This window comes from Podarcis filfolensis (assembly GCF_964270895.1).
Source record: "Podarcis filfolensis genome assembly, chromosome: 4".
NCBI classification, from domain to species: Eukaryota; Metazoa; Chordata; class Lepidosauria; order Squamata; family Lacertidae; genus Podarcis; species Podarcis filfolensis.
This window is the reverse complement of record NC_139607.1, coordinates 68,249,327-68,270,235: the sequence shown is the minus strand read 5'-3', so window position 1 is coordinate 68,270,235 and position 20,909 is coordinate 68,249,327. Positions and strand designations below refer to the sequence as shown.

At 39.8% G+C, this 20,909-nt stretch overlaps 1 protein-coding gene across 7 annotated transcripts in view; it reads right to left on the bottom strand.

Annotated features, from left to right (window-relative positions):
* The window catches only part of CD47 (CD47 molecule), a 232,563-nt gene that overhangs the window by 182,043 nt on the left and 29,611 nt on the right, over positions 1-20,909 (bottom strand). Inside the window, exons 8-11 of one of the 7 annotated variants that reach the window (XM_083611709.1) lie at positions 18,883-18,914; positions 13,508-13,532; positions 12,848-12,879; positions 6,301-9,964 (exon numbers count right to left, since the gene is read on the bottom strand). In XM_083611709.1, coding sequence (XP_083467835.1) covers positions 12,854-12,879; positions 13,508-13,532; positions 18,883-18,914 — 83 coding nt within the window. In that variant the 3' untranslated portion in view covers positions 6,301-9,964; positions 12,848-12,853. Of the gene's footprint in view, positions 1-6,300; positions 9,965-12,847; positions 12,880-13,503; positions 13,533-18,882; positions 18,915-20,909 lie in introns of those variants that run through there. The other 6 variants (XM_083611708.1, XM_083611706.1, XM_083611711.1 and 3 more) reach the window with 6 other exon arrangements.

Below are 20,909 nucleotides of genomic sequence, written 5' to 3'. Positions count from 1 at the left end.
GTGGCAGCTTATTTGGTTTTCCTGAAGTTTCCCTGTTCATTTCTGCATTGAGTTTTCACACAACATAAAAGCCACTTGAGCAAATATATAGTGCAAGTTTAGTGCTCATTTCCATGTTATCTGCAAGAGGATTTTTTTTTCTGGAAACAAGTAACATGGAAATGAGTACTAAACTTGTGCCATATTTGGCTATATTCCCAGCAGCGGCTTTTGCATTGCACAGAAGTCAAATACAATACAGAAATTAACAGATAAGGAAACGTTGGGAAAACAAAATTAATTGCATGCCAAAGCCCAGAGACCCAGTTGCTCCCTGTGTAATGAAATAAGCAGACCAGACAGCAGCACATAGTGTTACGGGGGTTCAAATACAGTACAACTTTGTTGGTTACAGATGTGGTTTGGCGTAGGCGTTGGGTGAAGCCATTTATTTAACTCCAGCCTGTCTGTTGGGAGTCTGCCTAAGGGTCAACCACATCATGGGCGAGGAGCTATTGTGGCAAGGCCCCCTAAAGAAAGCATACAGTTATATCATTGGGCCTTATATATATTGTTGTGCCTCACTTTACCTTATAGTGCCAAAAGTGCCTAATTCTAAAAAGCCAAATGCTGTGCCTTTCTCTTAGCCTTATTGCTATGTTAGCAGAAAACATAAATGCATTTAGCTGTGTTTGCAGTTTGTAAGGAAGACATCCATCATAGCCATGGGACGGTCATCATAACCCAATGTTCAGTGAAACAGGATGTCCAAGTTGGGTACTTTCCACATAGTACACAGGATGTCTGATAACCGGAGGCGGTTTGGGGGCTTTGTCTGCCCATTGAGGATTTTTGCTTTGCTTGCTGATAACAGTATAATGAGCAATTATATGGAAAGCAGAAGTAATCTTTATATGGACATAGGAGGATATAGGAAGGGTGGTGTCCAAGCTTATTGGTTTAATTTTGCTGCAGTTTATGAATATGTACTCCTTCATGGATCACTGCCTTGCCGTGGCGAAGGGGCTTGAATAACTCAGAGAAGCTATGAGCTATGCCGTGCAGGGCCACCCAAGATGGACAGGTCATAGTGGAGAGTTTTGACCAAACGTGATCCACCTGGAGCAGGAACCGGCAAGCCACTCCAGTATCCCTGCCAAGAAAACTCCATGGACAAAGACAACAGGCATATAAAAGTTATGACGCCGGAAGATGAGCCCCTCAGGTCGGAAGGCATCCAACATGCTACTGAGGAAGAGCGGAGGACAAGTACAAGTAGATTCAGAGCTGATGAAGCGGCTGGGCCAAAGCCGAAAGGACGCTCAGTTGCGGATATGCATGGAAGCGAAAGGAAAGTCCAATGCTGTAAAGAAAAATATTGCATAGGAACCTGGAATGTAAGAACCATGAACCTTCGTAAGTTGGATGTGGTCAAAAATGAGATGGCAAGAATAAATATTGACATCCTGGGCATCAGTGAACTAAAATGGACGGGAATGGGCGAATTCAGTTCGGATAACCATCACATCTACTACTGTGGGCAAGAATCCCGTAAAAGAAATGGAGTGGCCCTCATAGTCAACGAAAGAGTGGCAAAAGCTGTACTGGGATGCAATCTCAAAAATGATAGAATGATCTCGATACGAATCCAAGGCAGACCTTTTAACATCACAGTAATCCAAGTTTATGCACCAACCACTGGTGCTGAAGAAACTGAAATTGACCAATTCTATGAAGACTTACAACACGTTATAGAAATGACACCAAAGAAGGATGTTCTTCTCATTATAGGGGATTGGAATGCTAAAGTAGGGAGTCAAGAGATAAAAGGAACAACTGGCAAGTTTAGCCTTGGAGTTCAAAACGAAGCAGGGCAAAGGCTAATAGAGTTCTGCCAAGAGAACAAGCTGGCCATCACAAACACTCTTTTCCAACAACACAAGAGATGACTCTACACATGGACATCACCAGATGGGCAGCATCGAAATCAGATTGATTATATTCTCTGCAGCCAAAGATGGAGAAGCTCTATACAGTCAGCAAAAACAAGACCTGGAGCTGACTGTGGCTTCTCATAGCAAAATTCAAGCTTAAACTGAAGAAAGTAGGAAAAACCACTGGACCGGTAAGATACAATCTAAGTCAAATCCCTTATGAATACACAGTGGAAGTGAGGAACAGGTTTAAGGATTTAGATTTGGTGGACAGAGTGCCTGAAGAACTATGGATGGAGGCTCGTAACATTATACAGGAGGCAGCAACTAAAACCATCCCAATGAAAAGGAAATGCAAGAAAGCAAAGTGGTTGTCCAACGAGGCCTTACAAATAGCGGGGGAGAGAAGGCAAGCAAAATGCGAGGGAGATAGTGAAAGATACAGGAAATTGAATGCAGATTTCCAAAAAATAGCAAGGAGAGACAAGAAGGCCTTCTTAAACAAGCAATGCAAAGAAATAGAGGAAAACAATAGAATGGGGAAAACCAGAAATCTGTTCAAGAAAATTGGAGATATGAAAGGAACATTTCGTACAAAGATTTCCATAATTAAAGACGAAAGTGGAAAGGACCTAACAGAAGCAGAAGACATCAAGAAGAGGTGGCAAGAATACACAGAGGAACTATACCAGAAAGAAATGGATGTCTCGTATGCCCAGGTAGTGTGGTTGTTGACCTTGAGCCAGACATCCTGGAGAGTGAAGTCAAATGGGCCTTAGAAAGCATTGCTAATAACAAGGCCAGTGGAAGTGATGATATTCCAGCTGAACTATTTAAAATTTTAAAAGATGATGCTGTTAAGGTGCTACACTCAATATGCCAGCAAATTTGGAAAACTCAGCAGTGGCCAGAGGATTGGAGAAGATCAGTCTACATCCCAATCCCAAAGAAGGGAAGTGCCAAAGAATGCTCCAACTACCGCACAATTGCACTCATTTCACACACTAGAAAGGTTATGCTTAAAATTCTACAAGGCAGGCTTAAGCAGTATGTGGACCAAGAACTCCCAGAAGTGCAAGCTGGATTTAGAAGAGGCAGAGGAACCAGAGACCAAATTGCAAACATGCGCTGGATTATGGAGAAAGCTAGAGAGTTCCAGAAAGACATCTACTTCTGCTTCATTGACTATGCAAAAGCCTTTGACTGTGCCGACCACAGCAAACTATGGCAAGTTCTTAAAGAAATGGGAGTGCCTGATCACCTCATCTGTCTCCTGAGAAATCTCTATGTGGGACAAGAAGCTACAGTTAGAACTGGATATGGAACAACTGATTGGTTCAAAATTGGGAAAGGAGTACGACAAGGCTGTATATTGTCTCCCTGCTTATTTAACTTATATGCAGAATTCATCATGCGAAAGGCTGGGCTGGATGAATCCGAAGCCGGAATTAAGATTGCCGGAAGAAATATCAACAACCTCAGATATGCAGATGACACAACCTTGATGGCAGAAAGTGAGGAGGAATTAAAGAACCTTTTAATGAGGGTGAAAGAGGAGAGCGCAAAATATGGTCTGAAGCTCAACATCAAAAAAACGAAGATCATGGCCACTGGGCCCATCACCTCCTGGCAAATAGAAGGGGAAGAAATGGAGGCAGTGAGAGATTTTACTTTCTTGGGCTCCATGATCACTGCAGATGGTGAGAGCAGTCACAAAATTAAAAGACGCCTGCTCCTTGGGAGAAAGGCGATGGCAAACCTAGACAGCATCTTAAAAAGCAGAGACTTCACCTTGCCAACAAAGGTCCGCATAGTTAAAGCCATGGTTTTCCCAATAGTGATGTATGGAAGTGAGAGCTGGACCATAAAGAAGGCTGATCACCGAAGAATTGATGCTTTTGAATTATGGTGCTGGAGGAGACTCTTGAGAGTCCCATGGACTGCAAGAAGATCAAACGTATCCATTCTTAAGGAAATCAGCCCTGAGTGCTCACTGGAAGGACAGATCGTGAAGCTGAGGCTCCAATACTTTGGCCACCTCATGAGAAGACTCCCTGGAAAAGACCCTGATGCTGGGAAAGATGGAGGGCACAAGAAGCGGACGACAGAGGATGAGATGGTTGGACAGTGTTCTTGAAGCTACAAACATGAGTCTGATCAAACTGTGGGAGGCAGTGGAAGACAGGGGTGCCTGGCGTGCACTGGTCCATGGGGTCACGAAGAGTCGGACACGACTAAACAACTAAACAACAACAATGAATATGTAATGCCTAACGCTATCTGGAAAAAGGTATATAAGCCCAGAGCACAAATGATCAGGGTCCAGTCCTTGGGAAAGAACTCCACTGGACCTATTGCTGTCAGCAATAAATTTTACTTTCTTTTCTCCAGTTGCTGTGTCTGTAGTCTTTGAGCACACCTTAAACATGTATCCAGGTAACCTTCGCAACACTATGACCTACATCAAATAGGGGTACCCCCTGAGGGGTCCCTGCTGGAGTTCTGTGGCCCTAGCTCCCATCTGGGTGTCAAACAGAAGGAACTCCTCACAGATCCCTTTAATGGGATACCCTTAACCAAGGAGGGCAAGCAGAGGCTACAACCTCCCCTCCAGCCAAGACTAAGGCTTACCCAATGCCTAACCTCACAAAGTAGTGATGACTTCTAAGAGGTGGGCAAAAACTAAGTGGCTGGTGCCAATTTGTCAAGTGGAAAAACTCCTGCCCAGCCTTGAACATGGCAGCCAACAATGGCCATAGCAAGGTCTAGCATGAAAGCAGCAGCATTTGGAAAAAGGGGTGGCTTGTGGTCAGGCTAGTTAGTCACTTCCCTGACTCTCAAGATGTATTAAAAATGCGCTGTCAAGTTTATGCTTTTTGAGAATTTTATTGTTTTATTTGGGAGGTTTTTAACTCTTGATGTTTTATGTTTTCAGATATGCTGTAAGCCACCCAGAGTGGCTGGAGAAATAATAATAATTTATAGTTTCATTATTAATTTGTGGGGGGTTTTGTAAACCACTTGGAAACTGTTCTGTTATTAAATGATACATAAATATATGAAATAAATAGATAATTTATTGGATTAACCAAGTCCAATGTATGCTTATGGTAATATGCTAATGCTGCATGCCTGACAGGAAAGTAAAGGCAGAAAATGTAAGCATGTGAAGTGGGAATTCAGAAAATTGCAACATAAGACAGTCAAGTTTAAAACAAGAATGGAGGGAGTGGGAGAAAGAGAAACACCAGCAGAAGGTTAGAAACAGTTTGGGCTGAATTTTTACGAACAAAACACATCAAGATGTGCTTTATTATTTTGTTGCTCTTGGCAGCAAAGGATTTTTGTGTGTGTTTTTTTAAATCTAGAATTCTAAGGAAGCTTTTGTACTACCAATGCCAAGAGGATGGAGAAGTTCAGGAAACATTCACCTGCGTTTTCTGTGTTGCTTTGGTTACAAGGTCACCTACACTTCACATACCTTATATTTTCCCTTGTAAAACATATAAATTGTTCAGTCTCAAACAACATATTCTGAAGCATGAGGTGAATCAGACTCAATTTTATTTAAAACTGGAATGCTAATGGATCTGCAGCTGTTAACATCAGGCATTCTATCTTTGAAATCTCATTTGCCTTCCCTGCTTCATTTTCCTACCAATAAATTATGCCCCACCCAGACAGACCTGCTTGTCACTACATGAACTCCTCAAACCTTGCCTACAAAACACCAAGATGTCCCAGGCATAATAAAATATTTGCTTTCTATGGAAGCTCTTCTGAATAATTTTTAACCTGAGAAGGGATGTGCCATAAAAGTAACTGCTAAAAGGTATGAATCTGACAAGCATCTGATCTGAAAATAATTTTTCCTTCATAGGTCTTGCTGACGTTTCTCAGGTCAAGTAATCAAAAAGCCAACTCCCCACCCCCACCCCATAATGCTATAACATGCCTTGAATGGTTAATGTACATTACCAATTTCAATGTCTTAAAATGCACCTCACCATGATTTCTCCACAGCACAGAAGAGAGCATTTTACACTTTGCTAAGTTATTTCCATTATATTTACACTAGCTCCCAGAAATTTAATTATTTAAGCTTTTTTTCTTTGCATGGTTTTAAAGAAATTTCAACATTTAGTGCTAATATGCTAATTTAGAACATAGCATTGAACTCACCGGCTGAAAACTGTGTCACTGACATTTCTGTTTTAATGTTAATATATTTTCAATAAAATAAAGGGGCATTGTTAAGCATACTGTGAAAAACTGAATTAGTAACAATTTGCAACAAACTTTTCAGGGTTAATTTAAAAGAAAAGTAGCCTAGCAGGCCTAAAAATAATTGTTAGCAACTTCGAGAACGCAAGGAGAAAGACCCTCAAAAAATTAAAACACTTTTATTTTAATTATATAGTTGATTTACAAAGCTATGTTCAATAAATAAAAACACTGTTATGTTTAAAAGACTGAAGATTTTTTCCAAATGGTCAAACAACAAAGATTTGGCTTTATATTTATACAAAAAGAAAAAGGAAACCCCAATCACAAGTATTAAAACAGGCATAACCACTTTGGTTTCTTAAACATCGGGAGAAATAAAGGACTAGTTTAGGAAAACTTTCTCTTCTGAATGACGGCCGTATGAAATTTAAAGCACAGGACCCTCTTGTACATGTTATGACATTCTCAAAAGGGCATAATCAGAATCAAAGTCTTTCTGTAAGACGAAGGAATATTTATTTATAGGAAAGAATTTGGCTTTACCCGTTTGTGGGCTACATAAGTTGTTTTTAGTGCTTTTTCAAACAAAATCATATAGTCTTGCAAGGCAAACAGCAGGACTAGACTTCAAATATAGCATGGAATGAATTTGCAGAATTCTCATTTTCTGCATGCTCCAGAAATGAGATGCATCAGCAATGAATCAACTTACTACGATGCTACGGAACACGTGGACGGATCACCAACTAATGGGATATATTGAATTTTGTTTTGCATTCAGGATGGCGGACCTCAAACACATGCACAATAGTATCTTAATTTTTAAAAAGAGAGATCCAAGATCCCAAACCTTAAGATTTAAAGCCAATGTACAAGCTTACCACCTAATCCTGCCATCTTTACATGAATATTTATGATCTTCAAATACCTACCTCAGTTAGGGGCAGACATGAGAATGTAGGCCTTTTACCCAGTTTGGTAGTTATCAGAGGATCAAACAATAGTACCCAGAAATCTAAGAATAAATTTTGGAAAACCAATGCAGGAATATGAGCATTGAACAACGCTACCAGAGTAATAATAAAAAAGAAGCAAAGCAAACATTCAAAATCAGAGGCAATCTATGATATTCCTGCTCCTAGGGAGCACAGCCATTTAAAAAATGAGAACCAAACTGCATCAGATCTCTCTAATAAGCCCCTTTATTCAGGCAAATGTTTTGTTCATTAACTGCTGTACTGAATGGGGCAATGAGTGGGGGGGTGGGAAACTTGCCTTTTAGCATCATCAGGCCTTCAGCTACTCAAGAAGTCTATGCTCTCAGCCTTCATTGTGGTGATGGTTGTTCAGGTAGTAACAATTAGCTAACTAGATTAAGATAAAACATTTTAGCTATGTAGATGTGAAACACAGTTTTATTTGAGGGGAGAGGGCTATCAGGAGACTGAGCAAAAGTCCCACTGAACATTTTAATAAAGAGCATTTCACGAAATTGACCTGAACTTACAAAAGGGAGACTCCACAGTTTAGGGGCTCAGAACGCTATGTTTCAATACAATTAATCTTGCGGTATATTTAAAGTTGATAGATTCTTATTGGGAAGGTGCAGAAGAGCACACAATGCTTTTTAAATGAAATTTCTTGAATGGAGTCTACACAAAATATTTTAGTAGGATGGAAACAGGAATACAGTTCCTTAAATCCTCTTGAATGAAGCGGGAATTATTGGTTTGCTTCTGTCCTTTTTTACTATGTATTTTGTGTGTTTTTATATTGTAATTATATATTGTGAACTGCCCTGAGATCTATGGATATAGGCAGTATACAAAATTTAATAAAAATAAATAATAAATCCTGTATATGTAAATAACTGAAAGACGAGATCACAGAAATCATAGTTTCAAAAAAATTGCAGCTTAATTTGGAATGCTGGCAATCTATAGACCAAAAAATAACAACTCCTGTTTCTGCGCATAAGTTTCTGGCAACTGCAGGAGATGGAAAAGAAATAGGATTTAATTAGCATAAGTGTTATGGGATAATTCTCAGCCTCATGAACATTAAAGGACTACTACATTCAGCAGTGTAGAAATTGGGATTTGTGCCACGAAAGCTGAACTCGGTCCTTAATTTTAAAGAGCATTTTAATTAAAGAATAGGAAAAAAGAGAAAGTTACTTTGACTACAATACTGATCACCAAAGCACACAAAGAATTACAGTATATACAGCAGGAATACTAACAGGAAGTGCGTGGATGGGACTTTTGTGATCATCTGAGAGAGTTGGAAACCAGGCTCTTATTTAGAAAAGACTAATGACGATAGTTTTTCAAAAATATTATAATACAAACTATATCTGTTCATCTTGTAATGTATCCACTCACATTCACACCACATAGGGTATGAACGGTGCTTAATATAAATAGTTTTCTCATTTGAATATTGTTTCTGTATTTGTCATAGAAAACGTCAAAAAGGTAAGATTGGAATTAGGCTGTTTTTGCACATTGTGCCAACCTGGCTTAGAGTGAACATGAGATCACGGCCACTTTACCCTCCTCTGGTCATTCTGCTGCTGGACCACACTGAGTAAGTCATGTTTTGACTCCCCGGGCCATCTAACCCAGGCTCGTGGTTTAACTCTTATCAAAACTAACGATGAGCTGCAAGTAAAGTATGTTCTTGGTTTGCAGTTTGCTCTGCAGAACTAGCCTTCAAGCCTGAGATGAGACAACATGCTAAGCCACACCATGTATTAGCATGGTGAGCAATGCAGCAGCAAAACAACTAGGGAAGAGCAAGGCAGCTATTGTCTCCTCCCTGGGAGCCTGCATACCCAGGTCATTGCACTTGGCCACTGTTTTGTGTAATGTGAACCAGGTTAGTGTGTAAAAGCAAGATGGAAAAAAATAGCATCGTTTATCATGCAGTACAAAGATTTGATTTATCTTCTGTGACCCTGCAATAACTTTCAGTCATACCAATGCTAGCTTAAGCTTAACCTCTTCTAAATATAGAGCCGGTACTGGCCATGTTGCAGGCTACCAGGAAAAAAACATTTGTTTCGTAATATAAATCAGCCTTCACCAACCCATTACCCCTTCAGATGTTTTGGAATGTGACTCCTATCAGCGACATCCAGCATGGCTGTGTGGCTGGTGCTGACGGGGAGTTGTAGTTCAACACACTTGAGGGACAACTAGGTTGGGAAAGGTCGAGCAAATACATTAGCACTGAACAGTTATATGTACAAAAAGTTTTTTAAAAAGTAAAAAAAGAAAGAGTGAGAACTGCGGACTCATGAGCAACTCTTCTGCTTCCCTTCCTTCAACACTGCTCCCCAGTTTTGAGGCTAGGAGTGCTACTTCATGTAAGAAGTAGCTGCTGTATAGCATCACAGAAATTGGCCCAGGACAGAAAGGCGCTAATGTGCCAAACACTGTTATGTTGGAAAGTAGTCCTTTCATGAAGTCTGGTCTTTATGAAAAGTGGCAGTTCAACAGTGCAGCACTAAAGAGACACAAAACGGTGGGTAAAAAGAGAGAGAGAGAGAGAGTCCTTTGTATTCTTTCCCTCATCTAACCAAAAAGGAGAGAAATAAAAATAAACTCACGTGCATACACTCATTTCTCTTTTAAACATTACCACAACTCCTGTGACTATAAAGTTACCTCATAAGTCATTACAGCACTTTTCCACACATGCAAAACAACTAATTTCCTGATTTTCTTTTTCTTTGAGTAGTGCATCATCAAGGCCACGGTGTATCAACAAAAGTCTTTCTCCACTTGTTTCCATGTCCATTGCCAGATTGCTTTACTTTGCTGGGAAGGGAAAAATAAATCACAAAATTATTATCTGAAATTTGGGACACTTTAAAAACAGTTAAATCTGATAAATCAATTCAGAACTTGCCTTCAGAACTTAAGGTAGGTTGCTTGAGATAGGAATAATAGTCATTCACTATATACATTATGAAAGATCAGCATCAATTGGTTTTTGCAGCTATTTTCAGTTCCACAAACCTATTCGAGGATGTATTTGAAGTGTAAGACTGAATGCAGAAGGTCCCAAGTTCCACCCTTAGCATCTCCAGTTAAATTGTCATGTGATGCAAAAGATCTTTACAGCACACCCTGGAGAGCCAAACAAATCATAGCTTAGCATGATGTGTTTGGTCCATCTGGCTCTGACTGCCAGTGGCTCTCCAGAGTGTCCTGTAAAGATCTAGTGTTTTCTAGCTATTCCTTTGTAGCTTGGCAAACATCTTGGGTGGGGTGGCTAAACAAACCAGAGTTAATTATGGCTTGGTGTACTCACAAGCCTTCCTTAACACAAACCAAGTTTCACAAGCCAACAATAAATCATGGCTTGAGAATGTTGTTTGCTGATACCAAACAAACAATAGTTAAGGAGGTGGGTTTGGATAGTCAAACTACGGTTTAATAAACTGTAGTTTAATTAACCATGGCTTACTGTTATGCGCAAATGAGATGTCAGTACAAGTCAGGTTTGTATGTCCATGTGGAGAAACAGTGACATGACCAGGTTACGTGAATGAATGATGTTCTGTTATAAAAAGGGTTTGATTTGTAGATAGTTCTGAATGAGACAAAAAGATTGGCAGTTTACTTCTAAAAGAGACCTTGAGCATAAAAGGTGTTCTTCAGTTAGTGTAACAAGAAAGAGTTATGCTAACACAATTAATAAAAGGGGTATCCATATGCCTTGCAAGACTTTCCATGATGTCAGTTGACATTGGAGACCAGCTTCTTAAGACAGGGTAGTGGAACCAAAAAGGTCAAACTGTGGCAGATCTTCAGTGGACATTCCATTTAGACTCACTCATTCTTAGTTAAAAATCAACAAGACGTTGGGATGACAGAGCATAATTTTTGTGTAGTTGAACTGTCTTCTGACTGAAGGGAATATAAAGACAGACCAAGTACTGATGAGAGAGTATGAAGAGGACTGTCAAGTCCAGACTGAGTATTTCAGCCTAGCCTACATCAAAGGGTTGCTGTGAAGAAAAAAACGGGGAGGGGGGAACCCTTGAGCTCCTTGCAAAAAAGGTAGAATATAAATTGAATAATAATGTCCTCTTATTTTACACTTCAAGTATCCCCATCGACTCTTTAACACAGTACAAGTGGGGTTTAATGAATTTTACTTACTTTCTCATTGAATCTAGTGTTAAGAAGATGCACAAACAGTTGGAATAAACAGATTAAACACTCATGATTATCTCATTGATGAATTGCTTGAATGACTAAGACCTAATTACTTGCAAGTTCAGTTGCGGTCCTAGATTAATTAATCTCGATTCCCATGAAATCAAGATTAATACAGAAGCCACTGAACTAAATAGCAAGCCAGAGATTAATGAAGTATGTAAAACATGAACACGTATTTCCCATCCTGCTCAATTCCCTGTGGATTAATAACAAAATTAGGAAAATCAGTATTTTTAGTAAGCATTAGTCTAACAGACTGATCACATCCACTACCAATACCATTTTCTCTGATCACATCCACCACCAATACTATTTTGCCTTTATTTATAAAGGAAGGAAAGTAATTTGAAAAACAGGAATAAAGTGGCAATTCAAAATGTTGCAGTGTGGAGGGGTGTTCATGGTCAGGGTTCCTGACCACCAGCTAAGCAATGTTGCAGGAAACTCTTCCCCCTGACCCTGTGTGTGCCTGGCAACTTTGCCTGTAGGCCATTCGCAGCCAAGTGGAATCTGCAGCAAACCTTGCACAGTAGAAGGCTCTCATTCAGTTTTCCAGTCAGTCCTACCTTCTTTCAAGATGTTCCAATCCAATTCCTCCACTCAATATACTTTAGCCATTTAGCATGTTTTGTACTGATTGGACTGTTTCGGTCTCATTCCCCTCTTCTCCCTTTTCAGGCTCTCTCTCTCTCTCTCTCTCTTGCAAACCTTGGGACTGCTGATAACCTCCCTCTTGTGTGAGGGTGTCGTAATTTTGGCTCCACAAGCTCCACACTCAGATAATATGTTTGCCATTAGTGTATGTTCTATTTGTGAACTGCATTCTTTGCTACAAGGCTGTGAGCCTCTCAAGGGAGGCAAACAGACATCTACAAGTTTTACCCTGGCTCAGTAGCCAGCCTTTATTTGCGCCCGCTGTTGACTCCTTCCCTAGTCATCCGCATTTGCCAAAGGGCTGGGGAAGATGTAGCAGAGTTGCTTCATATTGTTATTGGCTTTGGAGAAGGAATAAGCTCCTTTCCATTACTGTTCTCTGTTGCATTGCATTCTGGGGCTCAGCAGTTGACTGAAATTTTGGGGAGGGCGATCCGTGGACTGCAAAGCCCCCTGCCTGATTTAATAAGGGGCCAGGGCCATTTGATGCAGCAAATGGATTTATGGAGCCACAGCTGCAAAACTAAAATCTGTAAAGATGCTGGAAATAAGGAAGTTTGCCAATGGCTTTAAAGTGACTATAAACCACCACTATTTGGAGACACCCGCACACACCTTAATTCATAGCTAGAAAAACTGGACCTCAGGGACTATTTCTGGTGAAATATTCAAGGATTGTGTCTTACTAGAAAAACTAATAACTAGAAGTACTAATGCTTTGAAGTGTGCCTCCTGTTTCATGAAAAAGGGAAAAAATCAAAACAAAGGAAAAATCCCATAGCCCTACTGAAAAGCAAAGCTAATAAACACAGGCAAAACTTACCATCATTCTAACATCACTCCTTTCGCATCTTTGCAAAACCAAGCAAAACGTTAGTAGTTAGAGAAGCAAGGAGTAAACAGCAGTTTAGTAGAAACAGTGTTAAAATATATTGTAATTTAAGACATGCAAGAGTTCCATGTAATGGAAAAGAAATTAGAGGGTCTGATGCACAACCAGTCTTTCTCTTGATTCTACATCAGCATTCAGTGGGATTTCCCCCCATACCAGTTGGATCAAATGAGGAAATCAGAGACCAAAAGGCAAAACACCAAAAAAACCCCAAGTTTTGCTAAGCACTATCCTAGAAACTTGTGAACCCCATGCAAAAGATAACTCATATCTACTTTTCAGAAGGAACAAATCTTTCATTAAGAAACTAATTCCTTTTGGCAAATGAATTTATAAGATCAAAGTGGTATTTATCCTAAAAAAGAAAGCCATCTGAACTTTGAAAAGGTCCAGATAAACCAAGAATTACAGAGCCATAAGCTATTTTCTAATACCCATAAGAGATCTATGAAAGACCAATAATTTAAGGTCAGGAATATTTTTTCATTATCTTGTATACATTTTTTATACAGCCCCAAAAGCTAATTTTTGGACTGGAACAAAAACCAAGTCCCTGAATATAGATCAAGATTTCAATTACTACCTACCATTAAGCGGTTCTTCGACAGCTTTCTGTAAAATATTTAAAATATATATGTGTGTATATATAAATATAAATGTCTTCATGTCTAGCTTGGATCTTGCAAATTAAATGACTCTGATTGACATATACAATAAATAATGATTCTACAAAACAAATACAAGAAACAGCAGAACATTAATTAGGTTAATGGCAGGCTGTTAGCTCTAGGGCCAGTAATGACAACATGTAGTCAAGAGCAGAGAGAAAATGTGTCCCACAGGTTGGCTCACAGCCTCATCTCCCCTCCCCAAAATTGCAAGATTGCTAGTCCCTTAGCTCCCAGGGGAGCTGATTTGGACAAGAGAGAAAGAACACATGGAGTGTAGATCCCAGTGCAATGATGAGTGTACACTTAACCCTCCATTTGGAGCCTACTGTAGCAAAGAGGATGTTTTATGAGACCCCAGCCTTAAAAGTAGGCTTTTCTTTCCAAGGCTTCTGAACATTAAGCATTCCTTCTCCCAGTAATTATACAACAGTGTGATATCTACTCATCCTTCCATTCTCAACTTCTTCTGATCATCTGTACCTACGAACTTGAAGGTATGCTCTCATTACAACAGAGCAGACATGTGATAAGACCCAATCAGGAAATAGCTGTTGGCAAGTCAAGAATTTATTACTACAATATCAGATTGTGATTGCTAAGAAGCAGAAATATTTCTGAATTAATATTTCTTCTGAGACCACTATAGTCACTGGTTGGAAGGCCTCAAAATCAGTGATGAGGGTCTTGATAACATAGTGTGGCCTATTTAATAACAAAAAGGGAAGGGATTTGAAGGATCTTATCAGTCAAATTCAACAATTAGGGGCAGGAGAATATGCCTATGTTTAAGACAAAAGTAGGCAAGATAGAAGTCCCAAGAAAGCAAATTGGCCTAATCAATTGCACCCAAAACATTTCAAGGCATTTTTTTTCAAGAAGGCTACCAGCCAAACAGATTACTTTCATCTATCGATGGAAAATAATCTAGTAACATGGTTCAGCAATTGAAGAACAGGGACAGGGCTGATACAAAGCCAAAGCATATGAATTAAGGAAATGTTGTGTAGCCCTCTTGAAAGAAAACAGATATTGAAAATCCTCAAAGGCCAGTTACAGTTATTGAGCTCTATACAGCTGTTGTTGAATTAAAATAATACTAAAACAAGAACAGATGGTTTTGCTACTAAATATCACAATATTTTCTTGAAATGCATTGTCATATCTTCTTCTGGAGTCATTAAATGCAGATATGCAAGAACAAACTTTTCCAAAAACATAGGCTTCTTTATCCTTAAGAAAGGATAAAGATGCTTCTGGAGTCAAATCTTACCAACCCATCACCCTTTTAAAACAAGAGTTTAAAATCTGGGCAACACAATCATTGGGAAGTATATTGCAGAAGATAAGTTAAGTTTTATTTAAGAAAAACATAAATTAGAAATGAATATAAGGAATCTTTTGAATATAATTGATGTGATTACTAAGTCTAAAAACCATAGAGGGTTATATATTTTTATGTGGAAAAAGCTTTTGACTATTTAGAATGGAGCTATTTGTACCTGATTCTGGAAAATGCTGATCTGGTTGGGAAATTTTCTACAGGAATATTGAAGATATATACGTACTAACTCATATACTTCTGTCTCAGTTAGTGGTGTACGTTCAGTTTACCCTATCTATTTTTAAATTCATTTTCCCCTAACTATTGAGCCTTGAGCCAAAGCGCCAGGGTCTAAGCAGGCAGTAAGTAGCATTAAGATGGGACAGTAGGATATTAAAATTAATTCATAAGCAGATGCTGTGGCATTATTTATATATTATTCAAATAACTCTTTTGAGAAGCTACTGAACCCAATTAAGGCATTTAATGTGATTTCTGTTACAAAATTAATTTTACAAACTGGATGGGTTGTTTTAACTCAGATAACAAACAAAAAATTAACAAAATATCTGATTTAATGGAGAGACTTCCCCATTAAGTATTTATGCAAAGTATGGAAAAGCTAACTAAAGTTAATCCTTAAAAACTCATGCATGATGTTTAAATGTATTTTGCATGTGGAAAAGGTCTGCCCCAGAAATTACAGTAGGCTCAAAGACGGTTTTTATTTTTTGAATATACCACTGCCAGTATCTTCTGAAATAACCATTAACTGGCAAAAAAATACTAATAAATTTTGCCTGGTATGAAGAAGAAAAAAAGAACCCCAGGGTTTCAGGAAAACTTTGTCAGACTTGAAAAAAACATTTGAGGTGTACTAAATTTGGCAAGGAGTTGATAAAAGACCAATCAGTATAGTCAAAGTGTATTATCTGGAGTGGATACAAGGAAAAATTAAGGCCAGGATTGTAACTGCTCACTGCATACATGTTTCTCTCTCTGCTGGCTATATTAAAGATTGCATTTCCCAGTGCTTTTTAATTGTTTATGGGGTTTGTTATTACTGTTTTTTATTGAGAGTTATGCACCTCAAATGATTTTAACCAAAGGGTATACAGGCATCCCACCACTTATGTGGGGCGTTATGTTCCGGGCCCCTGTGCACATAACTGAAATTGCAAAAAGGGAGGAGCACCCAACTTTAATAGGGAGGGCACGTGGGGTGGGGAGGGAGAGACTCGCGTGCACTGCTGGAACTGCTGCCTGGAAGTTGCTTGGGGCCACTGCCCAGTGTGCCTTCTCTTGCTTGGGGCTGCTGCTCCAATTTCTCCCATCGCAGTGAGTGAGCAGCTGAGAGTGACTTCCAGGCAGCAGTACCAAGTGAGGGAAGGTGACTCAAGCAGTAGCACCTGAGCAACTTATAGGCAGCAGCTCCAAGAGAGGGAAGGCGTGCCATTTCAATCATTTTATTTCTTTATTTCACAGCAACCCATGCAAAAGCGGCCGCGCATGAGTAGGACACGCATGGGGCGGGGGGAGAGAGAATTTCTGTACATTTTTTTAAAAAAAGAAATCAATAAACAAACCATGGTTAACATGACTGCCTTGCAGCCAGTCTGAAAACTCCCATTGTAAAAGAAGTGTGGTTAGGGACTAATGGGACAGGGAAAGAGGATGTGTGGAAGCTTAAGGTACATTCTTGATCTCCTAGCCATTGGCATAAATGTTAGGTCTGCACTAGGGCATAGGGCAGGTGTCTTATTTGCAACCTGACATATCCAGAACAGTGTGAAGTGCAACCCAAGCAGCTTACATGATAGATCAAAGGCCGTCCTGCACAGACAGATTTTACAATTTGCAGGGAAAAGGACTGGATCTCCTCCTTTTAACAGTAGCTGTATGGCTATCAATTTCTCCTACTGCCAGAGGGGGAGAAAATGAAACTTCAAGCAAGGGCTCAGGTCTGACAGATGAAGAAATATTAGAAGCACCTGCCGTTTCACTTTACCTTTCAAGTGTGCTTTCAGGAGATATATATATATATATATATCCTGGTTCCATTGGTATACACCAGAGTAAAAAAAAAAAAAAAGCAGGCCTAGATGTCAAACATAGCAAAAGCGGTGGTAAATTCATTTATATATTGTACTACTTCAAGCAGCTAACCAAACTGAATGCTTTTCCATGTTCCTCCTCCCCACCTGCTACCCCCAACCATCAGCCAAAAGAACTCACATGTCAAGGAAAAGATTAGTTTAGAATGATTCTCATTAATTTTTATTTGTGCAGGGCTCTTGTTGTTGTTGTTGACAGAAGAGCATTCAATCATATTAGCCCCATCTGCAGTCTAAAGTGGCACAGTGAATAAACAGCTTTACCAACCGATCCGCTGCTCATGAGAAACAGTCTAACAACAAACTTCAAGCGCAGCATCTTTTTGCCTTCCAGTCATATTTGAGTGACAGTGCGTCTATACAAGGAAGCAGGGATGAAGGGTAAGAGAGCCACGCTGCCTCCTGCCAATCCCTCTCTGGGCTGATCTTTCTATATTAGAAAGTAGCCAACACTAGTTCGCAGTTGATAAGGAGCTTGCAGGAGTGGTGAAGCACCCCCCCCCAAAAAAAAAAGAATAGGGAGGAGGGCTTATTAGCATTGTGCATATTCACAAATCCTGATCCAAATCAGAACAATTTGGAAAGATTAGAAACTTAGCTGAGCTCAAGTGAGCCCCTCTGAATAACCTTGAGCAGTTTAATGGGCCTCCAGCAAATTTCTCCCCCCAAGCTGATAAGAAAATTAAAAAATCAGAGTAAGAAAGGGGGGAGCTGGGGAGAATATCTTTGTGACTGACAAGATTGGGTTTTAATTGGAGGCAATGGTCCTTTACCAGTGGACTCTAACTGCAGTGTTTTGGGGTTGGAATGCCGAAGAAATAAATATCCTTGTTCTTGTTAGTTCTTCTAGTGCTGCTGGCCTCTGGCGCGTGCACACACAGCTTTGTACTTCAATTCTGAGACTTTCTGGGGCCAACTGAGCAGAGCATAAACCTGAAGCAGGGCTCCCCACCCCCACCTCATTCCTCTTATCCCCCTAGCCCAAGCACCCGTCCTTCTGAAATTCTGCATGTTACACTGTAGAGGTGTTCCTAGGAAAGTATGCCATTTTCATACAAAAATAACTTCCCCAAAAACCACAAGGAGGAAAGCAAATCCCTTTAAAAGGCACCTAGCACAAAAAAAACCCCTGCATTTATGTTTCTGAAATTTGGCAGGTTTTCACCTTTAGGGAGGCACATATCTCTTGAAGAGACACAGTATCCCCTAACAAATTTACCACAACAAAGTAGAGGAGATTGGATTCATTCTTTTTTAACCACTCCAAAACTGTAAAAGCTTTCCTTGCAGGAAAATGAACCCAGCAAAGCTTTGGTTTCACCAAATGGAAACTGGGACCTGAGGTGAACTGAGCAGCCTCTGAAGGAATCAAGAGTCAAATTGCACTACTCTCTGAAGTGCTGAACTGGGGCCTGAGCTTAATCTTTAGGCTTTAATCTACTACCATTTCACCGTTCAAAGCTGTAGTATACAAGTTACCTGAAATGCATTGCCTTGATTTTATTTTTCAAATGTTTCAAATTTTTCTAGCTTTTTATTTTATTTTAAAAAGGTTACTTCTCCCATTCTTAACGATTCCAATGTATGAGAGTGGTAAAGCTGCAATTCAAGTCTCCACTCTGTAGTCTTTGTATAATGAAGGAGATGGGGAAAGATGTTGAATGAAGAAAGAGTTGAATGAATAATGAGGCAAGCCAGGGTTGCATGTCTACATAACCTATTAAAATGGCAAGAATTCTCATTGCCGTGATTCTACTTGCTACCAATCTGATCAAACCAATTGTGAAAGATTCAGAATCACATTATGTATCACCTGAGTCATCCAGCAACCCCGTATGCATTAATTTTAAGCTTACCTTTGGAGGCTGATGATCTTTGAATCTGGTACCTATGGTTACAAGTAAAAATATAGCACAATTTCTTACTGGATACTCAAAGCACACAAATCTAATCACCACTATGCAGGGACATAAGAAGACCAAGAAAGAATTTCAGCCAAAGCCTTGGACTCATGCTCTGTCCCCTTCCTGCCATCTTCCTACATGGCTACTAGCATTTACTTTCAGTTGTTGAGTATGAAGCACAGCTTGTTTAAGCCAGCACCTCCTACTGGTACATGATGTTTGCTGAGAGATGCTGTGAAACAGAAAGTAAAGGCTAGCAAACTCCTTCCAATCACACGGGAGGAGAGGCAAGAGGGAAACATGTGACAATTCATGGTTTTAGCATTACCTGCAATGAGGCCATTGTCTAATATGTTCTCTTCTCCTTTCTACTTCTTAACTTGTGTCTCCGTCTCATCCTCCTTGCTTTTCCCATGCTTATCTTTTAAATATTGCAGGAGTGTGACAGAAGCAAAGCTTTTCTTCTGGTTGCTCGTGCAAAGTTCCTTTCTTGGCCCAGACCTGCATTCTTGCAAGCTTTCCAGGAGTGCATGTTCAAAGCACGAATTGTGTGCAATGTTTCTTCAATATTTATATCTTTGGTTAAAACCACATGTCCCTCCTTCCCTTTTCATGTTTGCTATTGGAATGCAGTATACAGAATGAAAATGGTACACATGCAGGACTTTCCACCTCTACGACCCAAAGCCAAGAAGCAGAGTTCGTAGCCATGCATGCATGGATTCCACAGCAGTAGCCTTCAGCTTTTTCAGATGCAGAACACACACCTGCCATGGGAGACTCACTTTGGCTTTTATCTTACAATGTGTGACTATATTTGTCTCTCCTCCTTCTATCCTCCCCTCCCTTCCTTCCTGTCCCTGGCTGTTTCTTCACCACTAACGGTCTTTCACCACTTCTTAAAGACTTATTTATTCCAACTGCCGTTTCTTAATTTATTTGGCTGCTGCTGTGGGCTTAAAAAAAATAAAAAACAAACCTGCTGCCGCCCACTTTACCTGTTTTAAAGCAGTGATGGTTAGAAGTTAGAGCACAATGTACTAGTAGATTCATGGGCCATTGACAGTAGATTGGCAAGGGTTTCCAGTGCTCGATTTTTATTTTTACAGTAGCAACAACTTCCCGCAACTAAATTAGGCTGCTGAAATGAAAAAAGCTAACAAGGAACCAGGAGTGCACTTGTGTTGAAGGACTGAGACCTAATCAGTTCTGTTACTGAGAACAATTTCTTAGACATAAAATGAACCACGGTCCTTTAACACTAACTAGAGGTGGACATATAGGCTGGAGTTCCAGTACAAAACACAAAGTGGTTCCAAAAAGCAGAAGTCTGCTCAGCTCTTGTATCTATCACTATCAGCAGATAATTGCTTTTTTAAAAATTTATGTTGTTAGCCACCTTTGGAAGTCTTCAGGTGGAAAGGCAGGACATAAGTTTACTAAAAATTAAAAAAAAGATGCACTCTCATACACAAACACAGACAAAACAATGGAATCATGGTCATAGTGCAAGTCAGCGCATAATTCAGTTGTGGGTCAATCATGACCCAGCCGAGAAGATCACCATTACACAGTACTAGTCCTCTCCCTTCACACCTGTATCAGAAGCAACTGTGGGACATGGATACATAGAACAAAAAACTACACACACAAAACACTTTTGGAATAGATTGTTGTGAATGCAGTTCCAATCTCTTCATGTTTACCTCCTCAATAAGTTTGTGAAAGAACTGCAGAAGCGTTCCTTCCTTCTGAAGCACCCGGAAAGCTTAGGAAAACTTTAAAGGGCTTAACCTTTTTCTCTGAACAGCAGCCTCCAAGGCATAGTTTCAAAAAGCGATGCTACTGTGCATGGGGGGGGGGGTAAGAATCAGAAAGCCCCGTTATATCCATGGGCCAAGTTACATGCTTCTCTGGATAGTTTTAACCATGTGATATCTATTATTTCAGCTCAAAGACTTCAAGGCCTATGTGCATAA